Source organism: Anguilla rostrata, chromosome 2 (assembly GCF_018555375.3).
Source record: "Anguilla rostrata isolate EN2019 chromosome 2, ASM1855537v3, whole genome shotgun sequence".
In the NCBI taxonomy this organism is placed as follows: Eukaryota; Metazoa; Chordata; class Actinopteri; order Anguilliformes; family Anguillidae; genus Anguilla; species Anguilla rostrata.
In genome coordinates this window covers 71,782,559-71,798,849 of record NC_057934.1, presented here as the reverse complement: position 1 = coordinate 71,798,849, position 16,291 = coordinate 71,782,559, and the positions used below count along the sequence as shown (strand labels likewise).

Below are 16,291 nucleotides of genomic sequence, written 5' to 3'. Positions count from 1 at the left end.
ATAACCCCAAACTGCACCATCGGTAAGAGCTCTCCTACCTGCCCCAGAATAACCCCAAACTGCACCATCGGTAAGAGCTCTCCTACCTGCCCCAAAATAACCCCAAACTGCACCATCGGTAAGAGCTCTCCTACCTTCCCTTTTCTCCCTCCCTCTTTCTCCCTGTCCCTACCTTCCTCTCTCTCTTGTCTCTCCACCTCTCTGTACCTGTATTTCTTTCTCTCTTCCTCACTTTTTCTTTTTTATCCTTTTATCAGTCACATCCCCACCCTGTCCTTTTTTTTTCTCTTTGTTCATCTTTCGGTTTTGGCCCCCGCTGGGGCCGTTTATCCCCTGGAGGGGGTCAGTGTCTCATTCAGGTTCTGTGGAGCTCATCTGGGCACCTTTCCCAGACCCCCTACCTGTGCCACACCTGTTCAGGTTACCTTGGTGACAGAGGGCCCCAGCCCCCCTAAAACCCAGCCATCTGTCTGTTGCCTGGAACAACCTCTCTCTCTCTGGCCTGGGCAATCGGGTTTAGCAAGTTAGCATGTTAGCTTGTTAACAGGTTAGCGTCTTAATGGTGGATGCCATTATCATTCCATTCATTATCATAGGATTAATTCCCTCTTCCCCAGGGCTAGCAGGTTGGCATGTTAGCTGGTAAGGAGATTAGAAGGGCTAGCTGTTTGGGCTGGTAGCTGGTAAGGAGATTAGCAGGGCTAGCTGGTTGGCATGCTTGCTGGTAAAGAGATTAGCAGGGCTAGCTGGTTGGGATGTTAGCTGGTAAGGTGATTAGGAGGGCTAGCTGGTTGGCATGTTAGCTGGTAAGGCGATTAGCAGGGCTAGCTGGTTGGGCTGCTAGCTGGTAAGGAGATTAGCAGGGCTAGCTGGTTGGGATGTTAGCTGGTAAGGAGATTAGCAGGGCTAGCTGGTTGGGATGTTAGCTGGTAAGGAGATTAGCAGGGCTAGCTGGTTGGGATGTTAGCTGGTAAGGCGATTAGCAGGGCTAGCTGTTTGAGCTGCTAGCTGGTAAGGCGATTAGCAGGGCTAGCTGTGGTTGGGATGTTAGCTGGTAAGGAGATTAGAAGGGCTAGCTGTTTGAGCTGCTAGCTGGTAAGGAGATTAGCAGGGCTAGCTGGTTGGCATGCTAGCTGGTAAGGCGATTAGGAGGGCTAGCTGGTTGGGATGTTAGCTGGTCAAGAGATTAGCAGGGCTAGCTGTGGTTGGGGTATTAGCTGGTAGCGAGATTAGCAGGGAGAGCTGGTTGGGAGTTTAGCTTGTAAATTCAGTGGGCTTAGCAGGTTGGGGCTTTTAGGTCATGGGTTACTGTGAAGCATACTGTGAAAATAATTTGTAAAATACGCTACAAAAAATTTTTTTTTTTTGCTTGATCTGATTTTTCTGGAAAGGAGATTAGCAGATTAGCCGGGTGGCTGGTTAGCAGGTTAGTGTGTCAGCCTGTTAGCTGAGCTAAGCCGTTAACAGTGGCTGCAGTTCCCCCCCCCCCCCCCCCTCAGTTTGCGGCAAACGCGTCTCCTGTGTGTGTTTTCGGCGGCAGGTTTGCGGGGCCTGATAAACCTGGGGAACACCTGCTTCATGAACTGCATCGTCCAGGCCCTTACCCACACTCCCCTGCTGCGGGACTTCTTCCTGTCCGACCGGCACAAGTGCGAGATGCAGTCCAACTCCTGCCTGGTGTGCGAGATGGCCCAGCTCTTTCAGGAGGTGAGCCTGGGGGGGTGGGGTGGGGGGGGGGGGGGGGCAGGGATGGGGCGTGGGTGTGGCGTGGGCAGAATGGGCCGTTTCAAGTTCACACTCGAACGCGGGCTCGTACACATTCACACGTTCGTGTAAAAACGCGCAGCAGGCTCAGGATCGGGCTCAGGCCTGAATTGCTGATTAAACTCCAGTTCAATTCTTCACATTTTTAATGAAAGTATATGAGGGGATATATATTTGGAATTTGAATGAAAGGAAATGGCATTTTGTTCAGTGAAATTCAATTACTGGGTCTGCCTTTTTGCCATGAAATATCCTGCCACATTTATAAAGCTTATATATTCTCTCTTGCTCCCCCGTCTCTCTTTCTCTCTCTCTGTCTCTTCCCCTCTCCCTCCCTCCCCCTCTCTCTCTCTCCCCCTCTCTCCTCCCCCCCTCTCAGTTTTACTCTGGTCACCGCTCCCCACACATTCCGTTCCGGCTGCTGCACCTGGTGTGGACGCACGCGCGCCACCTGGCCGGCTACGAGCAGCAGGACGCCCACGAGTTCCTCATCGCCGCGCTGGACGTGCTGCACCGCCACTGCAAAGGTGTGCTGCTGGGCGGGGCCACGGGGCGTGGGCGGGGCCAGGGGGATGTGGGCAGGGCCTGGGGATGTGGGTGGGGCCATGGGACGTGGGCGGGGCCACGGGGATGTGGGCGGGGCCTGGGGGTGTGGGCGGGGCCACGGGACGTGGGCAGGGCCTGGGGATGTGGGTGGGGCAAGGGATGTAGGGGGCCGGCCTGGGGATGTGGGCGGAACTAGGGAATGTGGGTGGGGCCAGAGGATGTAGGGGGCCGGCCTGGGGATGTGGGCGGAACTAGGGAATGTGGGTGGGGCCAGGGAGTGTGGGCCTGGTGATGTGGGTGGGGCCATGGGATGTGGGTGGGGCCAGGGAGTGTGGGCGGGGCCTGGTGATATGGGTGGGGTCAGGGGATGTAGAGGGTAGGACTGGGGATGTGGGCGGAGCTAGGGGGCTGAGCAGCTTCCTGAGAGAGGAAGGGTAGAATGAGAGGAGACTGAGAGGGAGGAATAGACAGACAGACAGAGAGAGAGAGAGGGGGGAAGAGGCAGAGAGAGAAAGAGGGAGGCAGGGAGGGAGGGAGGGAGGGAGGGAGTGTGCAGTCACAGAGGGTGATGCGTGTTGTGGTTTTTAATCTCTCTTTTGTACTTGTTCTTGGCGCTGGTGACGGTCACCAAGGCGACGACAATGGGAAAAAGGCCAACAATCCGAACCACTGCAACTGCATCATCGACCAGATCTTCACTGGGGGGCTGCAATCTGACGTCACCTGCCAAGTCTGCCAGTAAGACCCCCACGCGTGTGTGTGGGCATGTGCGAGTGTGTGTGTGTGTGTGTGTGTGTCTATCTGTCTGGCTGTGTGTCTGTGTGTCTGTGTGTATACACCTGCCGTGTGTGCGTGTGTGTGTGTGTATGCACCTGCCGTGTGTGTGTGCGTGTGTATGCGTGAGCACTTTACGGTGGGCAGTATGGCGGAGTTCTGCAGCAGCTTGTAGAGGGACGTTGTTCCTCTGGAGGACGCACTCGTGTGTCTTTCCCTGTTATTCTTCAGACTGCTTTGTTTAATCTTATTTTAATGGGAACCATTTCCTCTGGGGCAGGCAGCTGGATACCGCTTGGCTGAAAAAAGCATACTGGGACATTTGTGTTTACAATTGTGAATACACACTGTAAAACTGAACTTAGTGCGCGCCTCCGGGAAGCATGACATCATAACATCGTAATATTTCTTTGAGTTTATTTTCTTGCTTTAGACCACAAACCCCCAAATTCCATAATACCCAGGGTTGTAAACCCGGTTTGTCAGCGGATACTTGTGTAAATATCCCAAAAACATTTAACTCCACTCAGAAACTCTCTGGAGCAGCAAAAAACATTCATTAAAACTTAAATGATATCAGAAACCCAGAAAGCCCTCATCTGCGTTTTTTTGACCAGACTGCCGCCATCCCAGCACACTTTGCTTTTATATACACACACACAGAAACACACACACGCACACACAGAAACACACACACACACACACACACAGAAACACACACACGCACACACAGAAACACACACGTACACCCGCGACCCTGCTTCTCCGCTCTCCGTGTCCCTCTAGTGGCCAGACTGTGTACTGCATTGATGACTCATCCTAATGCATGTGTGTTTGCTGCAGAGGAGCGGTTAGCTGGGCTTACACTGATTGTGCATCGGCTGATTTTACAGGCACCCATTAGCAGTTCAAAATGTTGGTGGCAAATTTGGACATGCACACACACATTCTCACACACACGCACAAACACACTCAGAGAAACACACACACATTCATGCACTCACACACAGAAACACACAAACATTCACACGCACACACATAATCTCACACACATATACATTCACACGCACGCACACAGAAACACACACGCATACTCTTACACACATATACATTCACACGCACGCACACACACACACACACACAGTAGTCTCTGATCTGTCTCTCTCTCTCTCTCTCTCTCTCACACACACACACACACAGTAGTCTCTGATCTGTCTCTCTCTCTCTCTCACACACACACACACAGTAGTCTCTGACCTGTCTCTCTCTCTCTCTCTCTCTCACACACACACAGTAGTCTCTGACCTGTCTCTCTCTCCCTCTCTCTCACACACACACACACACACACAGTAGTCTCTGATCTGTCTCTCTCTCTCTCACACACACACACACACACAGTAGTCTCTGACCTATCTCTCGCTCTCTCTCACACACACACACACACACACACACAGAAACACACACACATTCATGCAGTCACACACAGAAACACACACACACACACACACAGTAGTCTCTGACCTGTCTCTCTCTCTCTCTCACACACACACACACACACACACACAGAAACACACACACATTCATGCAGTCACACACAGAAACACACACACACACACACAGTAGTCTCTGACCTGTCTCTCTCTCTCTCTCACTCTGTTCAGAGGTGTCTCCACCACTATAGACCCGTTTTGGGACATCAGTCTGGACCTGCCCGGCTCCTCCACCCCCTTCTGGCCCCTCAGTCCGGGCGGCGACGGCGGCATCGTCAACGGAGAGGGTCATGTGACCGGCCCCACCACGCTCACAGACTGTCTACGAAGGTGCCCTCGCTCTCCACTCTCTCTACTCTTTTTCTTTTTTTCTCTCTCTCCCCCCCTCCCTTTCTCTCTCACCCCTCTCTTCTTCTCTCTCTTTCACCCTGCTCTCTTCCTCTCTCTCTCACCCCTCTTTTCCTCTCTCTCTCACACCTCTCTCCCCTCTCTCCTCTCTCTTCCTCTCTCTCCCTCTCTCCCTCTCTCCTCTCTCGCCTCTCCTCTCTCCTCTCTTCTCTCCCGCTCTCCTCTCTCTCTCTCCCCGCTCCCTCGCTCTCCACTCTCACCCCTCTTTTCCTCTCTCTCTCTCCCTCTCCCTCTCCCTTTCTTTCCATCCCTCCCTATCACTTCTCTGTGTGCTGAGGAGACTGTCCTTTCCTCTGCACACAGCACACACTCACGTGTACAGTACATGGAAATGGTGTGTTTTTGGTGGTAGATTCCCAGGTAGTATGTCATTACTTGTTTACTTATTTACTTATTTGTGTACGTGTGTGTGCGTGCGTGCGTGCGTGCGTGCGTGTGTGTGCGTGCGTGCGTGCGTGCGCGTGTGTGCGTGCGTGCGTGCGTGCGTGCGTGCGTGCGTGCGTGCGTGTGTGCATGTGTGTGTGTGCGTGCGTGCGTGCGTGCGTGTGTGTGTGCATGTGTGTGTGCGTGCGTGCGTGCGTGCGTGCGTGCGTGCGTGCGTGTGTGTGTGTGCGTGTGTGTGTGTGCGTGTTCGTGCGTGCGTGCGTGCGTGTGTGTGTGTGTGCATGTGTGGTGTGTGTGAATGTGTGTGTGTGGTGTGTGTGTGTGTGCGTGGTGTGTGTGTGTGTGTGTGTGCGTGCGTGCGTGCGTGCGTGTGTGTGTGTGTGCATGTGCGTGCGTGCGTGCGTGCGTGCGTGCGCGTGTGTGTGCGTGCGCGCGCGCGTGCGTGCGTGCGTGTGTGCGTGCGTGTGTGTGTGTGTGTGTGTTACTTACCTCTCTCATAGGTTCACCCGGCCAGAGCATTTAGGAAGCAGTGCCAAAATCAAGTGCAGCGGTTGCCATAGTTACCAGGAATCAACCAAACAGCTGACAATGAAGAAGCTTCCCATCGTGGCCTGTTTCCATCTGAAAGTGAGTTACCAGGTCCCCTGAGTCTCACCTGGGTCTCACCTGAGTCTCATCTGAGTTTGACCTGAGTTTGACCTGAGTCTCATCTAATTCTCACCTGAGTCTCACCTGAGTCTCACCTGAGTCTCATCTAATTCTCACCTGAGTCTCACCTGAGTTTGACCTGAGTCTCATCTAATTCTCACCTGAGTCTCACCTGAGTTTGACCTGAGTCTCATCTAATTCTCACCTGAGTCTCACCTGAGTTTGACCTGAGTCTCATCTAATTCTCACCTGAGTCTCACCTGAGTCTCATCTAATTCTCACCTGAGTCTCACCTGAGTTTGGCCTGAGTCTCATCTAATTCTCACCTCAGTCTCGCCTCATTCTCACCTGATTCTTACCCAAGTCTCACTCGTGTCTCACCTGGTATGCTTGTGATCTGTGACCCCCTGAGTCTGATCTGTCTCATATAGTTATAATGACCTTTTCCACCTGTTCTGTCTCTTTGCTTGCCTGTACTCACTTGTACCTGTCTCTCTCTCCCCCTCCCTCCCTTTCCCTCCCTCTCTCCTTCCCTTTCTCACCATCCCTTTCTCCTGCTCTGTCTCTCTCTCTCTAACGCTCTCCCTCTCTCTCCCTCCATCTCCTCCCTCCCCATCTCTCCCCCTCCCCTTCTCTCTCTCCTGCTCTCCCTCTCTCTCCTTCCCTCTCTCTCCCTTTCTCCTGCTCTGTGTCTCTCTCCCCCGCTCCCCCTCTCTCTCTCTTCCCCTCCCTCCCCAATCCCTCCCTTTCCCTCTCTTTCTCCTGCTCTGTCTCTCTCTCTCTCCTGCTCTCCCCTCTCTCTCTCCCCTCTCTCTCTCTCCCCTACTCCCCCCCCCCCTCCCCAGAGGTTTGAGCACTCTGCGAAATTGAGGAAGAAGATCAGCACGTACGTGTCCTTCCCCCTGGAGCTGGACATGACCCCCTTCATGGCCTCCAGGTGAGGGAGAGGGGGCGGGGCATGTATCATCGTCCTATCAGGTCACGGGTTAGTTTGCTCCTGAGCGACGCCCCTTAGTGGCAGTCAGCAGGAAGTCATTCGAGGGCGGGCACGTGTGTGGGTGTGTGTGCACGTGCGTGTGTGTGCATGTGCATGCGCGTGGGTCTGTGTGTGATTGTGCCTGTGGTACTTCCGCAGTGTGAAAATTGTTAATGTCTCTCCTGTCATTTATGCCCTCCCTCTCTTTCTCTCTCTCTCTCTCTTGCTCTCTCTCCCTCTCTCACCCTCCCTCTCCATCTCTCCCTCCCTCCCTCCTTCTCTCTCTCTCCCACCCTCCCTCCCTCTCCCTCTCTCTCCTTCCCTCTCCCTCTCTCTCCTTCTCTCTCTCTCTCTCTCTCTCTCTCTCTCCTACAGTAAAGACAGCCGGATGAACGGACAGTACCAGCAGTCGGTGGACACGTTAAACAACGACAATAAGTGAGTGTGTATGTGAGTGTGTGTGAGTGAGTGCGTGAATGTGTGTGAGTGTGTGAATGTGGTGTGTGTGTGAGAGTGTGTGAGTGAGTGAGTGTGAGTGAGTGTGTGTGTGTGAGTGTGTGAGTGAGTGTGAGTGTGTGTGTGTGAGTGAGGTGTGAGTGTGTGTATAGCCGCGTTTCCACCAAAATTACCCGGAACTTTCAGTCCCAGGAACTACTTTACCAGGAACTAAAAGGTTCCTTCAGCCAATGGTTGTCTGCGTTTCCACCGGGGTCTAAAGTACCGCGAAGATTAGGCAAATTAGCCCACTGACGTTGTCGTCGGTCCATCTGTCATATGATTTCTTCTGTAACCCCATACTACCGAAGTAGCCTACATTATTTTCTAATAACCGGGACAGCCCGGAGGGGTTTATTCCACTTATATACAACGGGTTACCAACAATGACTATATATGGTTACTTTTGTATTTATTGATTTTCATATATCCTCTCAAACACATTCATTAACAGCAGAAAACATGCACACGTTGTAAACAATTTGCTGTTTTATTACTTTCTCGTCCTCAATTCCATATAGGCTAATCGCAAAATGACAAGAATAGAACGAAAACTCGGACTTGCGTGAAAATGTAAATTAGTAGTGGTACAGCCACCGTTTGCTTTCCTTCGAAGTTACTGCTAGCCGAGCAGCGAAGTGTGCCCTCCAGATGCGAACCATGCACCATAAATGAGTCCATAGTCTTCCTGGTCTTTTCGTGGAATTGAAAAATGGCACTAAAATTGAGTAAAATTACGGCAACTGAAAAAGCTAAAGGGAAGATTACTAGAATTAACCTGTTATTTTACCCGGATAAAAAGTGCGAAAGGTGATTTCCAGTTTGCTTGTACTGTATCACCAATGTTAATTATGCAGAACTACCGCATACCTCACATAACTGTATCAAACGTTTTGAGTCAATTACAACGGGCTAACAAAGAAAATCCGGAAGCAAATATTCAGCAACCGAATTAATCCGTTTGAATGTTTTGGTAGCCTACGTAATATGCTGTCCCAGCACGAATGCTTAGCATTTTATAAAACGAATACTAAAGCAAGAAAAGAACAGACGAGCACACGTTATAATTCCAAGACGTTGACAGGCTATAACCAAAAGTAGGCTACTGCGCCGCATAACATACAAGTTTGATTTGAAGTTATTATGAAAATAAATTGGTTTGCCGCTGCATATTTTCAAACATGGCAGGTAATGGCGGAAAATAAATACAACACAAATGCTACGAGTACTCGACCAATCAGAAATGTTCAGCGCTGCAAGCTCCACCCAAAAGGTTCCTGTACTTTCGGAAAGTACTACCCCCCGAGCAGGAACGTTTTGGGGGGTAAAACAAAGCCCCCAGAACTAAATTTAGACCCTAGTTCCTGCGGTGGAAACGCACCGAGTTCCTCAAAAGGTTCCTAGTTCCGGGGTATAGTTCCTGCGGTGGAAACGCGGCTTATGTGGTGTGTGAGTATGTGAGAGTGTGTGTGTGAGTGTGTGAGTGTGTTAGTGTGTGTGTGTGTGTGAGTGAGTGAGTGAGTGAGTGTGAGTGAGTGAGTGAGTGAGTGAGTGTGTGTGTGTGAGTGTGTGAGTGAGTGTGAGTGAGTGTGAGTGTGTGTGTGTGAGTGTGTGAGTGTGAGTGAGTGTGAGTGACTGAGTGAGTGTGTGTGTGTGAGTGTGATGTGTGTGTGACAGTGTGTGTGTGTGTGTGTGTGTGTGAGTGTGTGTGCGAGTGTGTGCGAGTGTGTGAGTGTGTTAGTGAGTGTGTGTATGTGGTGTGCTGCAGTGCAGTAGCGCTAAGCTAAGCTTGCTAAAGGCTCTGGTTCACTCTGTCGCTCTCCTCGGCGTTTCCTCTGTTTCACACGTTCAGTTTGTCTTCCCGGGAACAGTCGGCCATGTCAGACTTATTTAAAGCGCTTTGTCTCCGACAGCGGCCTCAAACCCATTTACACTAAACTGCAGAGTGCTTAAAATAAAACACCGTCCCTGCACACATGCAGGAATAACTGATATACACAAACGTTCACACAGGTGCAAAAGTAAGGATATAAAAGAATGTAATGTGAATGATCAAATTAATCATCATAGGGAGGGCCATACAACCTTAATCAGCCTCTTTTATTGGTGGTCTTTAAACCACCCAGCCACACTAAGGTATGCATTGATTTGGTGATTCGCGGGTGCGATTCAGTGATTTGGCGATTCGCGGGTGCGATTCAGTGATTTGGTGATTCGCGGGTGCGATTCAGTGATTTGGTGATTCGCGGGTGCGATTCAGTGATTTGGTGATTCGCGGGTGCGATTCAGTGATTTGGTGATTCGCGGGTGCGATTCAGTGATTTGGTGATTCGCGGGTGCGAGTCAGTGATTTGGTGATTCGCGGGTGCAATTCAGTGATTTGGTGTTTCGCGGGTGCGATTCAGTGATTTGGTGATTCGTGGGTGCGATGCAGTGATTTGGTGATTCGCGGGTGCGAGTCGGTGACTTGGTGATTCGCGGGTGCGATTCAGTGATTTGATGATTCGCGGGTGCGATGCAGTGATTTGGTGTTTCGCGGGTGCGATTCAGTGATTTGGTGATTCGCGGGTGCGATGCAGTGATTTGGTGATTCGCGGGTGCGAGTCAGTGATTTGGTGAATCGCGGGTGCGAGTCAGTGATTTGGTGATTTGCAGGTGCGATTCAGTGATTTGGTGATTCGCGGGTGCGATGCAGTGATTTGGTGATTCGCAGGTGCGAGTCAGTGATTTGGTGATCCGCGGGTGCGAGTCAGTGACTTCCCCTGTGTGTGTGCGTCAGGTATTCCCTGTTTGCGGTGGTGAATCACCAGGGCACCCTGGAGAGCGGCCATTACACCACCTTCATACGGCAGCACAAGGACCAGTGGTTCAAGTGCGACGACGCCGTCATCACCAAGGCCAGCATCAAGGACGTCCTGGACAGCGAAGGGTGAGTCGCGTTCCGCCCCGCCCTGTCCCGCCCTGTCCCACCCCTCCCCGCGGCCTCTCTTCATTCAAACCGAATTTCACAGCCCCGCCCCGTCCCGCCCCGCCTCACTCCACCCCGCCCCGTACCGAATTTCACGGCGCCGTGTCTGTCTGTAGCTCTAGAACGTTTCTGGATTCTTAAAGGATCTGAATCCTCCATTGGCTCTGAGTTGTATGCTTGCCATGGTGTACACCTATTTTAAATCCTTCATTTTAGGTGAGAGTTGAAAAGATTGTTGAAGGTTTTTATACTGTTGGGTTCTTTTGCTATTGCCTCATTAAGCCAGTCTTATTGTGTAATTTTTAGATTGTGTAAGTCTCATACAGTCTTCTATTCTTTTAGGAAGTTCAGCAGTTTTTTTAGATACAGAAAATTTTATTTTGTCATTTTGTCTTACTGAATGTGTCCAGTGAGGTTGTTTATGTGATGATGTGTCTCTTTTCTTTCTCTCTCTGACAGGTATCTATTGTTCTATCACAAGCAGTTCCTTGAGTATGAGTAGAAGAGCATCCTCCTGCTCTTGCTCCTCCTCCTCCTCCTCCTCCTTCGCGACCCTGAAGTAAAGACAGAAATTCAAGAGACTGGAGAGAGCGTGTGTGTGGGAGGAGCGAAATCAACACAAAAACTCTACAGAGGATTTAAAAAAACAAAAACAAAATAATGATACACAGCCTACCTGAGAACTTTACTATTAACGAGAAATTAATATGGAAAAGAAAAGAAAACCTAATCATGCAAAAAAAAAAAGAAAAGATAAAATAAAATTCTATCTATATATATAAGCAAAATCAGTCGGCACTGAACTACCAGCATCTGCTACTACTTGACAGGAGAGCAACGGAACAGGAACAGGAAGTGATGAAGGCACAGGATGATTCCGTTGCGGGCGGGGGGCGGGGTCAGGAGGATGAAGAGGGGGAGGAGCTTTGTTACTTTCACCTTCCTGCCCGGAGCAGAGAGTCCAACGGACGAACGGACAGACGGCAGAGATTTGGACAACCTGACCCACTGGTGTCACTCTGACCCCCCCTATGTCTGCAAGTGCTGGAAGACTCTTCTTTTTATTTTATTTTTTTACCGCCCCCCTCCACCCCCTGCCACTGTCAGTTGTTTTCTCATATGCACATGGGTCTGAATGCAAACAAAAAAAAAGAAAAAAACACAAAGGAAAAAAAAAAGGAAAACGACACACACAGAACACAATGGTATTAAGAACTTGTTTATTATACATTTAACGATAATTATTATTTGTGGATTATTTGGTTATGGAATACTGTATGAATTCTAGTACACATCTATTTTTTAAGAAAAAAAAAAAAGACTGAAGAAAATCCTTGGTTGTAGTGCAAAGGTTGGGGGGGACAAAAATGGTGGAGCGCCGTTTCCATAGAGACCGTATCCAAGGACACATGCAGGCAGGTTTGAGGCCACGCCCACTTTGCAGAAGCGAGTGGGGGGGGCAGGCGTGATTGGAGGAGGGGTTTGAAGGGGCAGGGGATATACATATATTTTTTTAGAAACTGGTTGATTTCTTGTTTATGGTTACTTACCCCCCCACCCCCCCAAACTGTTTTTGCTTTGCGTTTGTTGCAGTGTCATTGTGTTCCTTTTGGGAGGTGGAAAGATTCAGAAAAAAGAGGGAGGGAAGCTCTGTGGTGGGGGGTTGGGGGGCGGGAGGGGGGTGGGGAGGCGGCCTCGGGCCCCCCCCCCTTCTGAAAAGTGTTTGGGGGAGGGTTTAACGTGAAAAGTTATGGGGGGAGGGCGGGGCAGGGTGGGACGGGACGGGGGGGCAGCGTTTCGGCATTGGATGTTGCCAGATCTGATCGTCCCGCTGGTGATGCAGGTTACACGCCCGACGGGAGGGGTGGGGGAACAGGTTGCAGCTTTTCGGGCCCACGCCTCCTCCAGAGCCGCTAGCGTTAGCTTCGGCGGCGCGCGGCAGCTGGGGGCGTCGCCATGGAAATGACCGGAATGTTAGCGGCATGGCGCGGTGAGCTCGGCTCGGAGCGGAACCCCTCCCTGGACCTGCAGGAGACTGAAGGGGGGGGGGGGCAGCCATGTTTTCCTGTTTTTGGTTTTTGTTATAAATGTTCTCGCTGATTTTTGCGTTACGTTTATGTGTCTGTATGTGCGCGTACGCCTGTGTGTGTGTGTGTGTGTGTGTGTGTGTGAGCGCAAAGCTGAAGATTGGAAGGGGTGTGTGTGTGAGAGAGACAGAGTGTGAGTGTATGTGCGAATGCACCTGTGTGTGTGCATGTGGTGTGTGTGTGTGTGTGCATGTGGCGTGTGTGTGTGTTGGTGTGTGTGTGTGTGAAAAATTGAAGGTGAAATTTCCTTAATCCGTTGAGCTGAGCGAGGTGTCGGGGTTGGGGTGGGGGGCATCACCTACCCCACCTGTTCCCCCCCCACCCCCCCACCCCCCACCCCACCTCTGAATACTGGAATCTCCAAAGCCGTCTGGCGCACGAGTCACCTGGACAGTGCCCCCCCTCCCCCCCCTCCGCGTGCAACTGCAAAACATTTCTGTTTTTTTTTTTTTGTTCTGCCCCGACACATGCACAGGAAGACTGGCCCACTCTGGAGTGATAAACAGCACCGCCATCGAGGCTTTAAAGGAGAGCGGTGGTGCGCTGATCGCCACCTGCTGGACATTCAGGGAACTGAACAGGAAAAGCGATTCTAAACGGAGAATGGGGGGGGGGGGGGGGGAAAGCTTCATCTGTTTTCAGTGATTAAAAACAAACCAAACGAGAGCACCTTCCTCTCCTTCCTGTCGCACTCTCTGTTCTTCATCTCTTTTTTTCACATCTCTATACCTAAAGTTTTTTTTTAATTTTTGAGTCGAGCGCTAAGCTAAACTGTGCTAAAAATAAGAGCAGTCAGAGGTTAAAGGTGGAAAATGCTAAGCGAGCCACACACGAGAACATGAGCATAAGGCAGCTTGGCCAAGGCAAGGTTGTTTATAGAGCTCTTACAAACCTCTAGACATTTATAAACAGCTTTTGTCTGCCTTTACAGTCACCTTCATACAGCGTATAAACCTTTATACGGGTCTTATAAGCCATTATAGACATTTATAGAGCTCTTATAAAGCTTGTCAAACATATTTATAGAGCTGTTAAAAAGCACTTACCAGTCGCATAGGTTAGGCGCTTTAACCTCTGTGCTTAACATCTGATTTGGTGTTTTTCAGTGGTATAATTTTATTCTTTTTCGTCCAGACTCCTGTTCTTTTCCAGCCTGTTGTTTCTTCATATGGACTCGATCCAACGCTGGCAAGAGAGGCGGTTTCTCTCAGTCACACTGGAGAGGGAGGCGGTTTCTCTCAGTCACACTGGAGAGGGAGGCGGTTTCTCTCAGTCACACTGGAGAGGGAGGCGGTTTCTCTCAGTCACACTGGAGAGGGAGGCGGTTTCTCTCGGTCACACACTGGAGAGGGCGGCAGTTTCTCTCGGTCACACACTGGAGAGGGAGGCGGTTTCTCTCGGTCGCACACTGGAGAGGGAGGCGGTTTCTCTCAATCACACACTGGAGAGGGAGGCGGTTTCTCTCGGTCGCACACTGGAGAGGGAGGCGGTTTCTCTCAATCACACACTGGAGAGGGAGGCGGTTTCTCTCAGTCGCACACTGGAGAGGGAGGCGGTTTCTCTCAGTCACACACCGGAGAGGGAGGCGGTTTCTCTCAGTCACACACCGGAGAGAGAGGCGGTTTCTCTCAGTCACACACTGGAGAGGGAGGCGGTTTCTCTCAGTCACACACTGGAGAGGAGGCGGTTTACTCCTCATACACGTAGAAGAGGCGGTTTCTCTCAGTAGCCATGAGAGGGAGCGTTTTCAGTCAGCCTATGAGAGGGGCTTCGTCAACATGTTAAGGAGGCTGTTTACACTTCCAGTCGCATGAGGTTGAGGCGTTTACTCTCATGTTAACATCTGAGATGGGGTTTCTCTCAGCACTGGAGAGGAGTGTTTCTCTCGTCCAACTGAGAGGAGGCGTTTCTTTCCAGCACTGAGAGGAGGTGTTTCTCTCATAACTGAGAGACGCGATTCCTCGTGCACATAGAGAGGGCGGTTTCTCTCAGTCACACTGGAGAGGGAGGCGGTTTCTCTCAGTCACACTGGAGAGGGAGGCGGTTTCTTTCAGTCACACTGGAGAGGGAGGCGGTTTCTCTCAGTCACACTGGAGAGGGAGGTGGTTTCTCTCAGTCACACCGGAGAGGGAGGCATTTCTCTCAGTCACACTGGAGAGGGAGGCGGTTTCTCTTAGTCACACTGGAGAGGGCGGCGGTTTCTCTCAGTCACACTGGAGAGGGAGGCGGTTTCTCTCAGTCACACACTGGAGAGGGAGGTGGTTTCTCTCGGTCGCACACTGGAGAGGGAGGCGGTTTCTCTCAGTTACACACTGGAGAGGGAGGCGGTTTCTCTCAGTCACACTGGAGAGGGAGGCGGTTTCTCTCGGTCACACACCGGAGAGGGAGGTGGTTTCTCTCAGTCACACTGGAGAGGGAGGCGGTTTCACTCAGTCACACTGGAGAGGGAGGCGGTTTCTCTCGGTCACACACTGGAGAGGGAGGCGGTTTCTTTCAGTCACACTGGAGAGGGAGGCGGTTTCTCTCAGTCACACACTGGAGAGGGAGGCGGTTTCTCTCATCACACACTGGAGAGGGAGGCGGTTTCTCTCAGTCACACACTGGAGAGGGAGGCGGTTTCTCTCGGTCACACACTGGAGAGGGAGGCGGTTTCTCTCGGTCACACACCGGAGAGGGAGGCGGTTTCTCTCCGTCACACTGGAGAGGGAGGCGGTTTCTCTCGGTCACACACTGGAGAGGGAGGTGGTTTCTCTCAGTCACACACTGGAGAGGGAGGCGGTTTCTCTCAGTCACACACTGGAGAGGGAGGCGGTTTCTCTCGGTCACACACCGGAGAGGGAGGCGGTTTCTCTCGGTCACACACTGGAGAGGGGCGGGTTTCTCTCGTCACACACTGGAGAGGGAGGCGGTTTCTCTCGGTCACACACCGGAGAGGGAGGCGGTTTCTCTCAGTCACACTGGAGAGGGAGGTGGTTTCTCTCGGTCACACACTGGAGAGGGAGGTGGTTTCTCTCGGTCACACACTGGAGAGGGAGGCGGTTTCTCTCAGTCACACTGGAGAGGGAGGTGGTTTCTCTCGGTCACACACTGGAGAGGGAGGTGGTTTCTCTCGGTCACACACTGGAGAGGGAGGCAGTTTCTCGCACGGACTGTGATCAGGTTTGTGGGATGGCTTCGCTGGCGATGTGACGATTATACATAACGTCACCGGCGCAGTCTCAGCCGCGGGACGAAATTAGGAGCGTGCGCTTCGAGCTTTACTGAGGAGCTGCTGTGGGCGTGATGGCTAACGTGCTAACCCGTGCTTCCTGCTTTGAAAAGACTTGATTAGCCGTACTGATAATTTAACCAGTGTTGATGGATTCTGTCACCTTGTTCAAGAATTGCACTCAATTAGCTTTGTGTTTCACCCCCCCCCCCCCCCCCCTTTTATATTTTTTTGTCACCCATAATTTCTTGTTGTTGGGCATGTCACGACACAAAAGTGTAAAAGCACTGATATGAATGAAAGTAATTATCATTAGCATGCGAGTGCCCTCACCTTTGAAAATGCGTCTCAACATTGCTTAATTAGAGAAAAATACCTGTTAGTTATATGGGCCTTATATATAGTTATATAAGACTCAGTAGACAATATATTTTGACAAACTTCAAATGCATTCATTTTGAGACACTTGTTGATCTTGTTATCATGATTATTTTGTATATTAATCGTATTAATACAAAATCTTGAGATTTTTTATTTAGTCAT

The 16,291-nt window shown here is 51.1% G+C and overlaps 1 protein-coding gene across 1 annotated transcript in view; it reads left to right on the top strand.

The window, feature by feature from the left end:
* Positions 1-11,784, top strand: part of usp22 (ubiquitin specific peptidase 22) — a 33,413-nt gene extending 21,629 nt beyond the window's left edge. The window contains exons 5-13 of the mRNA XM_064324366.1: positions 1,541-1,707; positions 2,144-2,291; positions 2,943-3,048; positions 4,746-4,904; positions 5,867-5,993; positions 6,860-6,951; positions 7,366-7,428; positions 10,265-10,414; positions 10,913-11,784. Of these exons, the coding sequence (XP_064180436.1) occupies positions 1,541-1,707; positions 2,144-2,291; positions 2,943-3,048; positions 4,746-4,904; positions 5,867-5,993; positions 6,860-6,951; positions 7,366-7,428; positions 10,265-10,414; positions 10,913-10,955 (1,055 nt within the window). The 3' untranslated portion in view covers positions 10,956-11,784. The remainder of the gene's footprint in view (positions 1-1,540; positions 1,708-2,143; positions 2,292-2,942; positions 3,049-4,745; positions 4,905-5,866; positions 5,994-6,859; positions 6,952-7,365; positions 7,429-10,264; positions 10,415-10,912) is intronic.
* Positions 11,785-16,291: the final 4,507 nt, after the last annotated feature.